The sequence below is a fragment of the Gasterosteus aculeatus genome, chromosome 6, assembly GCF_964276395.1.
Source record: "Gasterosteus aculeatus chromosome 6, fGasAcu3.hap1.1, whole genome shotgun sequence".
Classification (NCBI taxonomy): Eukaryota; Metazoa; Chordata; class Actinopteri; order Perciformes; family Gasterosteidae; genus Gasterosteus; species Gasterosteus aculeatus.
This window is the reverse complement of record NC_135693.1, coordinates 10235433-10251995: the sequence shown is the minus strand read 5'-3', so window position 1 is coordinate 10251995 and position 16563 is coordinate 10235433. Positions and strand designations below refer to the sequence as shown.

Sequence of the window (16563 nt, the reverse complement as noted above, 5' to 3'; positions counted from 1 at the left end):
GCCAGTCTATGTTCATGTTGGATTTTACCCCAATGGAGCGCTTTAAAGTCTAAATGATTACAGTTTACCTTGTTTTGGGTGGAAATACATTTGGCAGGACCTGCCGGATGTTGGACGTAAGCAGAGCACGTGTAGGCCCTGCGTCTCCTCCTCCCGTGTGCTTGAGCACCACATATAATCTGGGCAAACGTTTCCTCCCTCCCTGGTCTGTCATTACCCCTCAGAGTCTGCAGCACGGGCTCCACTGCTCCAAAGCTAACGGCCCTCCTTAACTGCAGCTTCTCCGCGAGCAGACCATCCTCGTTAATACACCAAAGCTTTCCTCCTGCGGTGGACCTGCTCCCGTTGTCTTCTTTCTGCTCTGGAGGAAACCTTCCCAACCTGCGAGCGGACCCCTTGTTTGATTGATTGCAGGGATTTCTGGGGACTAAAGCCGGTACTTCATCACCGCAGACGGCTGTGCCGAGGCTCTCCTGCCTGGATAGATGTTTTTTTACCTCTGATGGTTTATCCAGCTCTGCCTTGGACTCCTCCAATTTCCCACCCGGGCCATCTTGAGGCTCTGAATTGCTACAGACGGCCTTGGTTGTTATATCATCACTTGCAGGTCTCCTGGGGGATCCAGCGGGCTGAAGGGCTTCAGATTTTCTCTTCTTTCTCTGAAAATAGCGTCGCCCTTTAAGCTCTTTCGATCCAAGGCTCAGCGGAGCTTTCTTGGGGTCGCGGTAGCATTCCTCTCTGGGGGCTCGGACGCAGCCGCAGGTGTTTCCCATGGCTGACGGTCAGCTGGTCCCTCACCCATCGACAGCGGTGAGCAGCGGGCTCGGTTTCAGGCACACCATCCAGCGAGTTCCACTCGATCTGAAGAGCCACTGTCCCATTGACAGGAAGTCCTTTCCACGCCGTGCGACTTGCACAAGGGCAAATAGTGACCGAGGAGCCGGAAGCCGCCCGGCTAAAGCTCGCTCCACTCTGGCAGTGTTGACTTTTGCCTTTTGTCGACTCGCAGCTGAAACTGGTCAGCCTCTCTCTCTCTCTCTCTCTCTCTCTCTCTCTCTCCCCCTCTCTGTATCGCACTCCTGCCTGCTCACTCCTCTGGCACTGGAATCTTTTTTGACCTTTGAAACATTTCTCTGGCTTTACTAATCCAGCGCTAACGCTGTAAATGCACACACACACACACACACACTTACGCACACAAAACACACAGACGAGGCCCATGTGCTTACATTTTTCAGCTGTGCAAGGACTTGTGGACAGACTGGTTTGTGCTCGCCAGTCTGCTTAGTCAACACAGTAAACAGTCCCAGCTGCCTCTTATGTCTCCTAATATCTGTGTGTGTCACGAGGAGCGGAGGGTGGACATGGTGCGAACTGCCAGCCGGCTGACGGCCGCCTATTATGCTGTGAGAAAGTTTGACTCAGCAAGTTGAGACCGTCCGCTGAGAAGAGGCTTTGAAAAACAGAGCCGCGTAGGTCATCGAGAGCGACAGCAGCTGAGGCAAATCCAACAGGACAACAACGTGCTTTCACTGTCTATTAATCAAGCCACGTACAATGGCATGACCCGGCCCGACAGCGCGGTCCACTGTGGGGGGACCTATCAATACTTTTACAACATGACAAAAGGTAATTAAGTAGTGTCAACAAGGGTAAATATATATCGGCTCAGCTAAAACCACTACGGACGTTTTCCTAAAGGTCAAAGGGACCTGACACACGGCACAGTTCAAACTACAATGGACCGATGACTCACACGGTGGCTTATTGACAGACTATTAAACACTGGAGCTGCCACAGTATTCCATTATGTTTGAAGACGTTTTCCTCCAGTGAAATAAATAATTCCTAACATTTTATGATTCACATAGTTGCTAAGCACAGACTTTTATGACGGTAAATTAATGAAATGGTTTGATAATGACTAGAGACAGTGAATCACGTGTAAATCAGAGCAGTAGAAACAAACAAAACCAAAGGTAAACAAGACAATATGATAATGTCATGGCGGTGCATCGTCAGCGTCTGTGCACTAAAATAAACACCAGGTTTCAGGTAGAAAAAGGATGGCAGAGGCGTTGTGTGATGAAATCAACCTCTTATCTGTGGAGACCTGATCACACAATGGACATTGAAACAACGAGATTACATTTCAACAGCGAAACAGTGAACCAACCATTAGACAACATATTGAGGTTAAATATACACTACCCCAATAAAGAGGAATTCATTGAAAATAGAGGCCCCGAATCAACTGTAAAAAAAAAAGTTCATCCATGTCAATCTGCTGTCAATCTGCTGTCAGCTGCGCTTATATAATAAAACACTGTGACTTTTCTCTGCAATCGCTGCAGATCAAGAAGAAACAGGCCCGGTGCTGCTGGGCTTGCGTGAGACAAAAAGCAGCTGGCAGCATCACCGACGCTCCCCGTCCACGAGTCCAGACAGAATTTCCAATAACCACTTAAACACCCATATTGTCAAAAAAGGCGTCAGTCAGAAAGATGCTTATGTTTGCTTATGCTTATGCTTATGTAACAGAATGTGCTAACTATGTGAAAGCCTAATAGATTATGTTCCCGTCCCGCGGCACACACACAGTCATGCGTGTGGCAACAACATTAATAAGGGACGGGAAGACAGAGGGAGAAAACGTTGGAGTAGGAGGCATGAAACACTGTATGCTGCAGAGCTTTGACACCTTGTGGTCAAAACGGCTCTGTTGCAGTGAAATATCTTTACATTTTAAAACAACAAAGGTTACTCTGTTAAAAACCCACTGCGTTTAAATATGAAGATCAACATCAAGCAAGATGTAAACATACACACAAGGTTAAAAATATCAGCCCTTATAATGTTGACCTCATGTTTATATCCTGGGTAGTAATACTATATGAATGAGTAAACCATGAGATGACAACGCTGACCTGAAAGTGCAGAATTATGGTCCAGATCAATCCCAGGGTAAGTTTTGGGTTGCCGTCTGTGATGTCATCATTCCGGATGTTTACAAGTTTGACCTGATGACAGGAGAGAAATGATTAGCATACTTACAATATCACCAAATGTTAAATAAATCCTGCTCTTGAGTCACCTGGATGAACTGTAGTGAAACTGTGTTTTGTCTATTTGTACTTGTGCCTGTTATTTAAAAAGCACCACACGGTGGCACAACAGTTATCATATCAAGTCGGAGACTCTCTACCTTGTAAAAATGTTGGTCTGAAGTTGAGGGAGTGAAATGAACGCTTAAAACTAATTAAGTTCAATAAAGCATCAGGGACTTTTTTCATCTTAACATATCAGAGGGAAGAATTGTCAAAAACATGTGGATCATACATAGTGTTATTACCGCAAAGAAGGGGGAGATTTAAATAAGTATTAACAGATGATTTTGAATTGAAAGACTACAGAACATGAACGGAAGTATCTGGAGTTCAAACAATATATCAACTCATTTGTGACCGTCTATGATTCCTTTGTCTCAAGCAGGGCTTTCTTCTTCATCATATCCTGTGAGGGAGTGTGTGTGTGAGGGGGGGGGGGGGGGCGATCAAAGCTCTCTGAAACACTCCTGCAGGGATTTGTGGTCAGCTCTCCTTAAATGCTGCAATTGGGCGTAGATTTTTCCGGATGTTTAGATTTTTCGAAACGTTGGAGAATATGTCTAGGTAGGCCTTTGCTTGCATTTGTTTGCATCAGTGGTTACAAGTGAAGAAACATATCTTAATACGATGCAACTGCACACATGAACTGCTTCATTTACCCGGCTGAAAGTTTTTATTTATTTAATCATAATGTGAAAATCAATTACGCAGATTTTAGTTTTACTGTTGAATACACATTGCTATAACAACCGTATCTTTTGGAGGTATTTTTATTACAATATTGGCTAGAATTATTTTCAATCAAAGAGTTTCACAGTGTGCTCGGATTGATCAGTACCTGCCGCCTCTTTAAATAATCCAGTGCTATTTGTACATTCTGGAGTCTGTGGAAGCGCATCCTCCCCCTCTCCCGAGGCTGTGGAAATAAAGAGGGAAGATCGGCCATGTTTGGTAATCAGATCTTTGTCCACATCATAGGCTACAGAAAAAAGAAATTAGTAGCATATTGGACGCAAGACATGCTTCCAGGTTCTTACCCGCTACTCTGGTGAGAAAAGACCAAAGAAAAACAGGAGTATACATTTCTCAAAAAACCTGTGCATTTACAGAACATTTTCCACCTATTGCAAATTTGCCCGTAACATTTAAAAACAAGTAACAGGTAAATTTGGCTATTGAAATAATCAAAGAATGATTCATCAAAAATAGAGTGGATCATTCGTGGACATTCAGTGACCACAGCGTGAAGGAATGAAATGATTAAATGCATTGTAGCCGGGATGCAGCAGCAATGGACGTGTGCCGCATTCAGCCGCATTTGTAAGTTGTTCAAAGCTGGGGAAAGATCCGCCTCATCACAATGGCAAAGCAACAGTAACCCATCGCTTAGGGATTTCCTTCAATGGCTCTCATACTTTTATGTCAAAATACTTGAAAGCATACTAAAAAGCGGCAGATGACAAATGTCCTGATGCTCACAAAGATTGGGAGCGCTTTGTTTGTAGGACGCACTCATGGGCAAAGCTGGTGAGGATTTGGATTTAATGACCCAAGCTGTACGGGGACATTACTTTCAATATATTGCATATTTTGAATGCCTTTTCGTGGTCAGCGGGACAAATGTATTGTTGATGCAAGTTCAAAAAGACATTTGAGCGTGAAGAGGCCTGGGTCTTTAAATCTTGTGCACAACAGTCTCTACATCATCACTGTCATCTGGTCGCGTAGGATTTCGACGTGGTTCGCTGATCGAAAAAAAAAGGGGGCATTATGAAACAATGTTGCATAGAAACCCCAAATTGGGAAAAGGGAAACCCTAAAACACAAGAACTACAATATCTGCTAACGCCAAGTCTCCAAAAAGACAAATGGTTTGGTGGGATCGTCTCCAGACTCCTGTTAACGGGCCACTACACCACTCTGAATTAGTCTGTTAAAAGGTGCAGGGGCAAGGCACACGTACCCCCTGATCATCATCCACCGCGTCTCCATGCTGCTCAACTGCACATGCTTCTGTCCCACTCACCAACCGCAACGTCCTCAGAAAATCACGCTCCCTTGGCTTATCACCGAAAAGGCAACACATGGAGGGAGGGGGAGAAAGGAAGACATGGACACACACACACACACACACAGCGGCCAAATGAAAAGGAAGTTAGACAATGGACAGAAAACAATCAACGAGTGGATAACAGAAGAGAAGGAAAGTAAAAAGGGAAACAGAAAATAGACAGCTTGAAGAGGATGAAAGTTAGTCACACTGGAGGAGGAGTAACTGCTGGGGCCCCTCGCACAGGTTGGATTACAGAAACACAACGTGATAACGTCATGGAGCCAAGGACAGCACAGAGACTGTGTTACCTCGATATAAGATGAAAGAATGACATCTAAACAGAGAAATGAATTAATAATGTTGATAGCAAGCTGAGTAACGTACGGCACCTAAGTAGCTAGCGCTAAAGCTACCTGACCGCTACAGCTACGCTATGTGCTCCGTGTCAGCGACAGAAGACAGAAACATTATGAACTAGACGGAATGTAAGACTATTCTAACTATAAGAAGGCAACAAACCAAAGGCCGTTCCCCACTGTTGGCTCGATGCGAGATTTAGACCTTTACTTACATTACTGTGAAAGGTTTGAACACCAAGACATCAACTCAGAGTTCATTTCCTAGTTGTTGCAAATTTTGACTGAGCAATGACTCCAGGTGTGTTTTAATCATTACAGCACAGATTTCAACAATCACAGTAACCCTCGTTATGACTGTATTATTAATACATCACAACACAATTGATACCAAATTTTCATGTTAGCTAATTATCCAGTGCAGTAATGCTGGAACTCAGTTCCAATATTTATAAGTAAGAATGTTTTGCAAAAGGGAATTCTCATTAAGTTTGTCTCCAAAAGCTGAACAGTTATGACAGTTCATGACCAGCAGTTGACATACAGCAGTTTAAATAATGGCTCATGTAATTGTGGCATTTAAACCCGTTTCTCAATGACTAGTAACTGCTTGGATTTTACAACCATAATTGTCAGAAGTATTCATATTGTCAAGTTTAAATGTAATGGTTAGCTCCTGCTTGGGGAATGAGGGCCCACATGAAGAATAAGGAACAAAGGTAGCCTTTGGCAGTTAGTGCGTTAAAAAGGCTTGTTAGCTTTGTTAATGACTGATTTATCGGCTGCCAAGAACGCGCCAGAAATCCCAGCGTGCAAAACAACGATAGTTTTCCTTCTTAATAGCTTTTCCTTGCTTATATTTTGTCGACTGAGACACAACAGCCTTTTCCCGCTAATCGCCGTGTTTAACATCCCACTTAAGTTAGTGGCTACTTGAGCAACATGTCGAATACGTTGCGCACCGTCCTGAGCGACCCATCGATGAGTATGAAAAAAGGAAAAGTAAAGCCAAACATACTGTAGCTCTTTTTACTAACGTCTAGCGGCTCAACATAACAAATCACAAACACAGGAGTCCGTTTAATAAGACACATCGCGGAAGGGAAAACAAAAAACAGTTGTTGATACGTTCATAAGTCCTAAAGAGTGTGACTTCATTGAGTGGATTTTGGGGAACGCAGAGTGAAAGCATATCTGATTACAGACCAAATACCAACTACACCTCCTGCCTTCAGTTATATAAGTGAGAAGGACGCTGTGCAAGTACACCAGTCATGCAAAGTCATGTTGAGCTGCTCGACAGGAAGAGCAATACCTGTATCACTTTGCTTACTGGTATCCGGTTACATTTCGCTGAATACATCCACATGTGCCAAGACATAATCCGTAACTTTGTAGCTGACCGTGAACATTAAAACCACAGATAAATGTTAACTCACCAATGTGTCGCCAGACAAAACCTCCAGCAGTGAGATCAGGTTGTGTCCATCTCGTAGGTCTTCATACAGGTCATTTATATGCTTCCGTACCTGAGGACAGGCGGGAAAAGTAAAACGTGAGTGTGCATGAGTTTAAAAAGAAAACTGCTCATTTATGTCTTTTCATTATAACAAATTACTACACATGGAATACAAATTGGTGCAAAAATCTGTTCACCTGATCATAGTGATCTCAATTATTAGAGAGGAGATCTTGGAGGATTATACCATCTGATGTAATCCAAACAGCTGGTGTAACTATCACTCTGCTTTTAATGTTTCCTTTCTTGAAACTGAATCAACGTGTCCTTCGGGTTTATTTCCTCATTGCTCGTTACAAACTGAAATGAATGGAACGTAAAACACAGAGGAGGCCGTTGTGAATCCTTATCGAAAAACTTGAACTAACCACTTGACAACTCCTGTCCGAGGCTTTCTCTTTCCAGCAGGCCCATCTCTCCTTCCCGTCCTAAATACCGCGCCTCTGAAATCACCCTGCTGCCCGCTGACCTGCTTTCACACAGGGCTTTCAGCACTGTAATCCCAGATAGCAGCCACAGCTGTGGGGCCAAAATTAGACTGGCACCCTCACATTGGGTCAACAGAGCAGATCCCCCAACTATTACTCAGCACCTGATATGATTTCTCATGGATGAAACAGACTCTACAATTTGTAATATTTCTTTGCTGTATTATAGACATGAATTGCAATTTCATTCTTTCTTTTGATTGTGAAAATGTTTACATAATGTGTCCCTCACAAATTTTCTTAAGGCAGAACTGGAGTCAGCAGCTTCCCAGGACCTCGTGACCCCTTCTGATGATTTTCATATTGAAAGTATTAAATGTATTCCTCTTTGAAAACATTACCCAATGACCGTCTAACCAGCCAGCAGCGCTGTTTCACAGGAGCTGCAAACCTAGGCAAGTTCGAGCCGAGCGTTAAAGTGAACGCTGAGAGCAGGTTTATGACCCTGCCACGCAACAAAGATGATGATCAAAGAACAGAAAAGAAATCTTTGGCTGGGGGGAAATAAGTGGCCGATCATGTCATGTTATAGACTGTAAACGAACTGCAGCGGTTCATTTGCATTCCTGATCATACGTTTTGTTTAAACCTGCTAACGTTAAGCAGGTTTAATGTTCACTATGTTCACCCTCTTAGTTTATTGAGTTATTATGCTAACCTTTGCACTAAAGACAAAGTACATTTAAGGCTGATGGGAATATCATTAGTTTTAAAGCACCCGTGATCTATACATCCTATAAAGTATAACATTGAGTAGTGATTCATTTTTTCAAAGGCGATTAGATCAGATTTGCCAGTACTTGTCTTCTGCTAAAGTGATTCATTACGCTTCACACACACGGAGCGCCGCGGTAAACGGTTCGGATTCCTGCCAAAAAAACAACAGACGTGTTGCTGTAGCAGAACAACGTCACATGTCATGCTATGTGACTTTCAGCCAGCTTTAATAGAGGAATGTCAGCGTGTTGGGACCTAACGTGGAGAGTGGCAATTGTCTTCTCTGATGTAGTTTTCATGGTGGAGGAAAATGGTTTGCTGATTCTTGGGATTTCACCTCTGTAATAAGGACTATAGTTTCCATGGAACCCTTTGCACAAAGACATTCTCAATTTGACATGGCAGCACATATTGTTCTTACCTTCAGCAGATGCTGGTTTATCCATTTTGTAAATGTCTTCTTTTGCACTCTGTCTCTTTCATCTGAGGGAAGAGAGAAAAAATAAAACCATTAAACTACACATTTAGGTTTTAGAGAATCAGAAACACTAATTTGCCATGTATGTTGGACATACAAAGAAATTGTCATGATGGGGGGGGGTGTACGTGGAACAAAAGATACGTATTTAAAGTAAATTAACAATATAATATTCAATATAGAATGAAAAAGACAAAGTGCATATAGATAATAGAAAATAATATACACGTGTATTCGAAAGTGTCCAACTGTGTGTTTTAAACAGTACTCTATTAATGAGCCTGCTGACGATGGGAAGAAACATTGCATAGACCATTTTTGCTTTATACTATATAGCTTTATACTTTGCTTCCTCCTTTACAGACCCAATGTGTCATATGATTTTTGGATTTATAACTTCAGTGAAGGTGATGTAGAAAGTAATATGAAGACCACAAGTCCCAGTGGGTAAAAAGAACATTTTCCAGTGGCTAAAAAGAAGTGTGTCATGTCTCAGAAGCTAAAAGGAAGGATGTCATTTCCCTGTGGCTAAAATGACATCACTCTCTCCAGAAATGCTCTTGACTATGTTGTGTTTTTTTGTTGTTTCCCATGACCATAGCAACCAGACCGCCCCGGTGCCAGTGGCATGTGTGAAACTAAATGAATGTATTAAAAGGGAAAAGGAACCTGTATATAAAAATGTTCCCAATATTAAAACCATTTTAGTAGCAGAATTCTAACAACAACATAAATAAAAACTACACTTGCGTTAATGTGTTTGTTTGCCATCTTCTTTATTGGCTTCTCTGCCGTGTCAAAGCAGAGCAGGATTCAAGCCAGTCACCACCGTTGTGACTCACTGCACTGCTTCCACGGCTCCCAGTCGGCCTGACACAACTCCTCTAAATCCTCCTCGGTAAACACCCAAACACTCACATGTACCATCAACAACATTGACAAAGATCTGCCGTCTAGGTAACGTCACCAATGACAACAACACCGTGGAGGATCCTTGTGTCTCTGAACATTGCCCACATGACTTAACGCAATCATAACCCGGGCAATTAAGGATAACGTACCTACTATTAATATCGGCAGGCTTAGACACGAGTAACATTTCAACGAAATGACAAGAAGAAGAAGCAGTAAGATAAATACTGACCCATGCAGCACATGAGCGTTACCAGGTGAGCGCTATGCTCCCTCTCAGCCTGAAGCACGTACTTCATCTTCTGCACTAGTTCCTGAGGACCGTCGAGAGCACAGCGGGTCGGGTAGACGGATGCCATGAGGACGGGCGAGTGAGGAAGCAGAAACAGTGCCTGTCTGCCTCTAGGGCAGCCGAGCTCTCCCTTTCTCATCAAGCATCCAGGACGAGTCACGTCAGGTTTTCCACGGCTACTCACACCGTTTTGAGGTTCTACCCAGTTTAGTGTTTATCCAGCAGCGGCACTCAAAACCACAGGGAAGGAAATGAGTGCCTCTTAGAGAAAATTGGGAAGAAAGGTTTGCGGATGGTATATTCAACAGCGGGTTTATTCAAGCTGCTATTTAAAAGCGATGTACCATCAATTCTGATGACAGCATGCATCAGTTGATTAATGCAAAGACCTCTAATAGTGGGAGCAATATGATGTCATGGAGCTGACTTTTGAGAGTGCTAATGTTTTCAGATAATTACACTATTGTGTATTGTGCAGCTGCCAATGAATATAATAAAGTCATATAATAAAAATATATAGCAACAATAATGTAGGCTTTTGTTTCAATACATGAAACATGCTTTCTCAGTTACCTGAATAGCCCCTGACTGTAATATCTGTACTCTGCAGATCCCTACATTTAGTTCATCTAAAAATAGTGCACACGTATAAGCTGCAGAGAATTGGAAAGTGGGTTGGTGTAAAAACGATTGTCTATGAGCGTCTTCAAATCTGGATCAAAGTGTGACGTGGAGCCAAACCTCTGATGAGGGAGGCATCGCATCACACAAAGACAATGAGCAAAGTAGTCTGACAGCGCTGGGTGTGTAATTGCTGATGTAACCGGCCGTGTGACTCCACATCTGAGACCCAGAAGGGATCAAGCAGTGCTGCTCGCTGTAGGACACACATTGGGTTTGTAGTACACCTATCTAAGCTCTCTGCTGCATAATATATAAACCTTCCCTGATCAACTCATCAATATTGATTGGTTGAGCGTTCCAGGAAGCTTTCCAGATCAAAGCAGCAGATGGGAGCTGAAAGAGTTCATCGTCAATCAGCAATCAGACCCAATCAGCAGCACATATGTTACATAAATTACTTAATAGACTCGGACCTACAGAGCAGCTGTTAATATACTAGAAGATTAGATATTTCTGATGCTGTGCTTTTCAAAAACATCAGCGCGTGTTTGATAGTATGGTGCCCTCTTGAGGTTCTTATGAGAATAGAGACTGAGCTTGTTATCATTGTTCCACAAACTGGACTTTAAAACCGTAGTTGAGCATTATTTCATCATGACATGAAAGCAGTAGTAAAGATCAGGCATCATACAAACAAACCAGATCGGTCCTTGTAAGAATAACAATGTCCTCATATGCTCGTTCTCCTGATATTGCACATCAGCCAATAAAGTATGTGAGTATAGCAATTGGACGTTTTTCTCACGCAAACACACCACATGGATCCAGTTTCACTAGTTATCCATAACAACATTCTTGGGAACAACATGTTCTCTGTCAGTTAACTGCAAGTTCAACAGAAAACACATACCTGTTACTCCAAATGAAATATCCAATACCTCCAAAAAATTCTGCCAATATTATTACATAACAAGCACGTGTGGAAGTATGGAATGGTTTCAATTATTTTATATTTGGTTTAAGTTCTTTATATGCTGTTAAAATTACTTTTACAAGTCAGAGCACTTCAGAAAATAACTGTTCTTCAAGGAATAACACACAAATGTCTTATGGTGTTTTAATATTCTCACTTTAAATTCACGTCAGTTTGAAGTTGAAGTTTTATATCAAACCAATCATTTTGTGGACCCTGTGTACAGTCTGAGTCCCCCCACACCATTCTAATAGCACAGAACCTATTTGTAGGCTTGGGCAAAGCACATGTGCATGTCTATAAATATCTACAACCCTAAACCATGCTGCCTCTGCAACTGCAGACAACATATTCAGTGCCACTTAGGTGACTTCCTTCAGTTCCTTACGTACAAAAAACACATGACTGATTCGTTAAATGCTGAGAGTCACATTCTGTAGTACGAGGTTAACGTCTGTTTCCTACTCTTCTGGTTTTGGTTGACGAATGTTATTTTTCCAACCAAAAAAGGAATGGTTATTAGATGTTATGAGTTTGGCCAGTATTGATTTGATATACTTGATAAAGTACAGATTTAAGACATGACAGTGGATGTATGTTTGCATGAATGGTGAGTTAGCAAACTACTTGCATGGACAGAGAGCGGCAGAAGACTCTTCAGCACTGCACACGTTCATTAAGCTTCTTTGAACAAGAGAACGGGTAAATCGTTGTTTGCACCCGAATGCCTGGCACGGGGGTCGGGAACCTCTTTTGGCATCATGTTACGTCAGGATGCCTAAAATGTCCTCACATTATGAGCAGAGCAGTGAAAAAGTCCTTGCAATCAAAATCCAGCCTGAGTAATCCTCTTGACCTCCAATGGGAGGGAAATCTAAACAGAGAGAATGACTAAACTGAAAAGCCCTCGACCTTCCAGTCTGTGACAAGGACTTGCTGGACATTCTTGCTGAACAGCTTTCATTTCACTGGAACCAAACAAGTCGTCGTGCACGGCAGTGTAATGTCCAACCCTGCATTATGAAAAGCAAAACCAAAATGTTTACTGCACCCCGGAGAGGGTAATCAAAGGGTAACGCTCCATCAAGATGAACGACATACAAAACACGTTTGTGTACTTCTGGTACTTATGAAAAATGCTCAAATAAACAGAAAGCTCAGGAACAATGCTGAGATGCTCGGCGGGTGTGAAAATGTCATTAGCAGCAACCTGAAATGTTGCAGCTAAACCGTTGATCCTTGTTAGATGACACATTAGGGGCTTGCGATGCACAGAGGCCCACTGAAACCATGACTCAGCTCAATATAGCTAGCTGCTCCTTCTATTACCTTTCAATGTGCATGTTGTGAACTTCAGAATCCAGATAGGTAGTAAAGAAAATTAGTGGGTAAGTGTGACCGAAACGCAGAGGAGGAGATACTTGCAGGTGAATTTTTGTCATTTTTTGTAGGTGAGAAAACTACAGTCAGACTTCTAAAAAGGGGAGGGCAGCATCTGAAATATGTGATGTCAACAGCTCAGTAACTACTGGATGCCAAGCCTTGAAAGAGGCCCGTTCTATCACTCCTGCTGTCTGCACACTAAGGACATAGCAGAGAAGAAACCACAGTTTACTATATCTGTGCATCCGGGCAAAGATTATAATCATCCATGGCGTTTACATTGAACGTAAACAGCATCAATCGAGAGGTGTCTTCATAATCAGTGATATAATCAGCATCAGTAACACTGAGTTCTAGGTTGCATGTCCACTGCTGATGTTTAACTATTGTGTAAGGCTTGATGAAAAGCAACTGGAAGATGAAGATGAAGCTGGCAAAGGGACCTCTGTCATGAAATATCGGTATGAGAGGGAACTCGGGGTCAAGGAGAGGAAAGGGGCAGCAGTAATGGAAGCTAGTAGGACACACACACACACACACTTCTCAATACAAGCCTGCACATGTGAAACAGCTGCAACTGCCACAGATGAGTGATGGATTTGTGCCTGTGAGTGAATCCTCGTTTCCTCCCCAAATTCTCTCATTACTTCCACTATAGAAATATGAGAAACATTTCCGTTCAAATTTAAAGTGTGGGGATGCTCAGCCTCTTTCCGTATTTCCATTTCTATGTGTACTGTTGCCATTTTAAAGAACTGTGACGGTTTTCGTCGGCTGACTTTCGTATAAACCAAAACTAACCAAAAATAAAGTGCCGTCCTCCAATTGAAGGGAGGTTTTGCTGTAGAGATCAAACAAGCAGAACGGTAATCAGGAGCATGGAGAGACTTCCTGCTTTGCCTTGCTGCTAGAGAGGAATTAAAGATTGCTGGATTTTTCTCAAAATTAGTGAAAACGACAAACTTGACCGCAACACAGACGAGTGTGACCATAATAAATTACAACTTTGAACTTGGTCAAATGACCACGGAAAGCACTTCAGTGTGGTTCTCTAACATGTTGAGGATTGTTATCAGCTAAAGCAGTTGTCACATTGTAAATGGAGTGGTGCAGCGAGTTCTAAAACACTCAAATGAGACAGCATTTTTGCACTTCCGGTTCACACGGCTTGAGGTCAATGTTTTTGGATGGGATTTTTGTTAATACCGCAACACAGGGTTATTGGACGCATCGAATGTCATCATTCAGACCAAGCTTAATGGCGAGGATGCGGAAGTCACATAATTTTGGCGTAGTTTGATTATAGCCTATCATTAGCTTTTTACTTTAAAAGTATCCACTTCAAAGATGTAACAGTAGTGTTCACATGAAAAAATTGTTCTTTTCATCAATAATCAAAATCCAATGGAAAAACCCCTCTGTCTTTTTGGGCCAGGAACCCGTGCAATGCGGAGTTTGGGTGTAGAATACATCACCCGTGCAGCATTCAGCCAAACCCACATTTACAAGTTTCAATGAGGTGCCACTTGCTCCTCAACATTAACACAACGGGTCACTGAAACTCTACTAACGTGTTTGTCTAAAAGATATTCCATTAGTTGGTGTTCTGACAGATATCAGACAACCAATGGTTCAAGTTGAAAATAAAAAATGCAGCCACTCATTTTCAAGTATGTTTCCTTCTGCCAGTATCGGATCGCTTTCCAGCATCTGCAGCATTCGGGAGAAAAAGGGTGGTGCTGCTGGAGCGAGAGCGGAGCGAAAGGGCGCGAGAGCGTGAGTCACGTGCGGGAACGGAGACGCACAAGATGATCTCACGCAAGAGGAGCTCGGCGAAGCCGTGGAATGAAGCTCACTTCCCATCACCATGACACGGTGTGAAAACAAGATTTAACAATGATAACAATCATAGACACTCGCGCACAGATATCAGGCAACTGCATGAGACTGCTTAAAGTTACATTTGATAAAACAACCTGTAAAGAATATTATTAAAATGTATTCCAATCCATATCTTTATACCTCTATGATAGATGTGAGATTAATGTATGATTAAAAGATAACACAGATAAAAGACTGATGAGAGTTATGCTGGATTGAATTGCACTGTCCATTATAGATCAGATTTGTTGATTAAACAAATGAAGAGCTCGGCCAAAAGAATAATGCTATGTCTTAAGGATTGGTACGTGCAGTTTATTGAACTGTGCAATTACTGTACAAGGCTTTCATTTTGTTTCTCGACAAACCCGACACTACTATCTTACTACTGAAGATATAAACTGACTTACTGATCTGGGATAACATTTACTGAACAGGTGAAACCTGTCAAATCAAACCACTGCTACGTTATTGGGAAATAACTGGTTTCTGATCCAAAAATGATATAACCTAGAAATTATAATATCTAAATCATATCTGTCCAAATTGTTAGATAAACCAGATGTATATTTAATCTTAACTAAGTTAGTTCCAATTGTCTAGCTATTAATTACATGATATGCCAAGAAGAACCTTTGTTGGACTTTAAACAAAACGTGTTCCATTGCAGTGGAGGATATTGCTTGTGGCTGGCAGTCATTTTCAAGTGTGTACTACTTCAAAGTTGAATTAAACATGCAAATCTTATTCCTATTGTTTGTGAACAATATTAGTGGATTAGTGCATGCACAATACAAAACGTTAATTGTGGGCTGTGACTCCTTTCAAGTCTCTGCGACATTCAATGAAAAGCCGAGAAAAGGAGCGAGACCAGCAACTCAACACATGAACAAGTCTCTCAAACTTGAATGCTGCTCCCCTAAAAACAGAAAACAAAAGTGTCTTTTGTATGAGAGCCGACGGTCTCCACAGAGTCAGCGTGCTGTATGTGTGTGTGTGTGTGTGGGCCACTAGGCCATTTGAATGTGATGAGTGGGCTGTCGACATAGCAGAGGGGCTGGGCACGGCCCAGGAGGATGGACAAAGGCAGTGACTGTGCAAAAAAACACAAAGCTCTCCTACTCGCCGTGGGTCTGATAATGCAAGATAATCCAAGTGTAAACCGGTGGATATTCATAATAATGTGTTTCCTCAACGTATCTCCAGAAATCCTTCCTGTTGCGAGAGATGAGGTCACAATGCGAGCCGCAATGATTCATTGTTGGACCACGCCCTCGTATATATAGACACAGCTTACAGAGCCGGCGTCCTAAAGGCGAAACGTATGCTTTAACATGGAAAAACTCTTCACGCATGTGTTAGTGTCACTGTCACAGAAACAGATTTTAGTAACTAATGATTAGTGTTACATGGCTGTAATAATTTAAAACAAAATATACAGCAAAGTCACTGCACCACCGAATGTCTAATCCGTTAAATGTTTCCCGATGTTAGAGGATGATCAACTGTTGGGAAACTCTGCAACCTCTTCATGCTGCAGGCCTGCTGAGCCGGCTCTGCAGGAACAGCCACTGCCCAGCGCCATAAACTGCTGTACGCGTCTGACAAACCGCGTATTTAACTCATTCCTACAGTGTACAGTCTTTTGTGAAGCCTGCATTGAATTTCACCCCGAGCCACAGCAAATCCTCCATTTACTCTCCTTATGAACTGTAATTACCTAATTAGTGTGGCATTTTTTCTTACAGACACTACAATTAGAAGTACATGCATGCTCCTT

At 42.3% G+C, this 16563-nt stretch overlaps 1 protein-coding gene across 30 annotated transcripts in view; it reads right to left on the bottom strand.

Moving 5' to 3' along the window:
- dst (dystonin) overlaps positions 1 to 16563 on the bottom strand; it is an 85442-nt gene that overhangs the window by 60282 nt on the left and 8597 nt on the right. For 17 of the 30 annotated variants that reach the window (XM_040177829.2, XM_078104805.1, XM_078104802.1 and 14 more), the window contains 5 exons: positions 8662 to 8723; positions 6956 to 7045; positions 5071 to 5169; positions 3946 to 4023; positions 2928 to 3020 (listed from right to left, as the gene is read on the bottom strand). In XM_040177829.2, coding sequence (XP_040033763.2) covers positions 2928 to 3020; positions 3946 to 4023; positions 5071 to 5169; positions 6956 to 7045; positions 8662 to 8723 — 422 coding nt within the window. Of the gene's footprint in view, positions 1 to 68; positions 1392 to 2927; positions 3021 to 3945; positions 4024 to 5070; positions 5170 to 6955; positions 7046 to 8661; positions 8724 to 9862; positions 10005 to 16563 lie in introns of those variants that run through there. The other 13 variants (XM_040177830.2, XM_078104825.1, XM_078104817.1 and 10 more) reach the window with 6 other exon arrangements.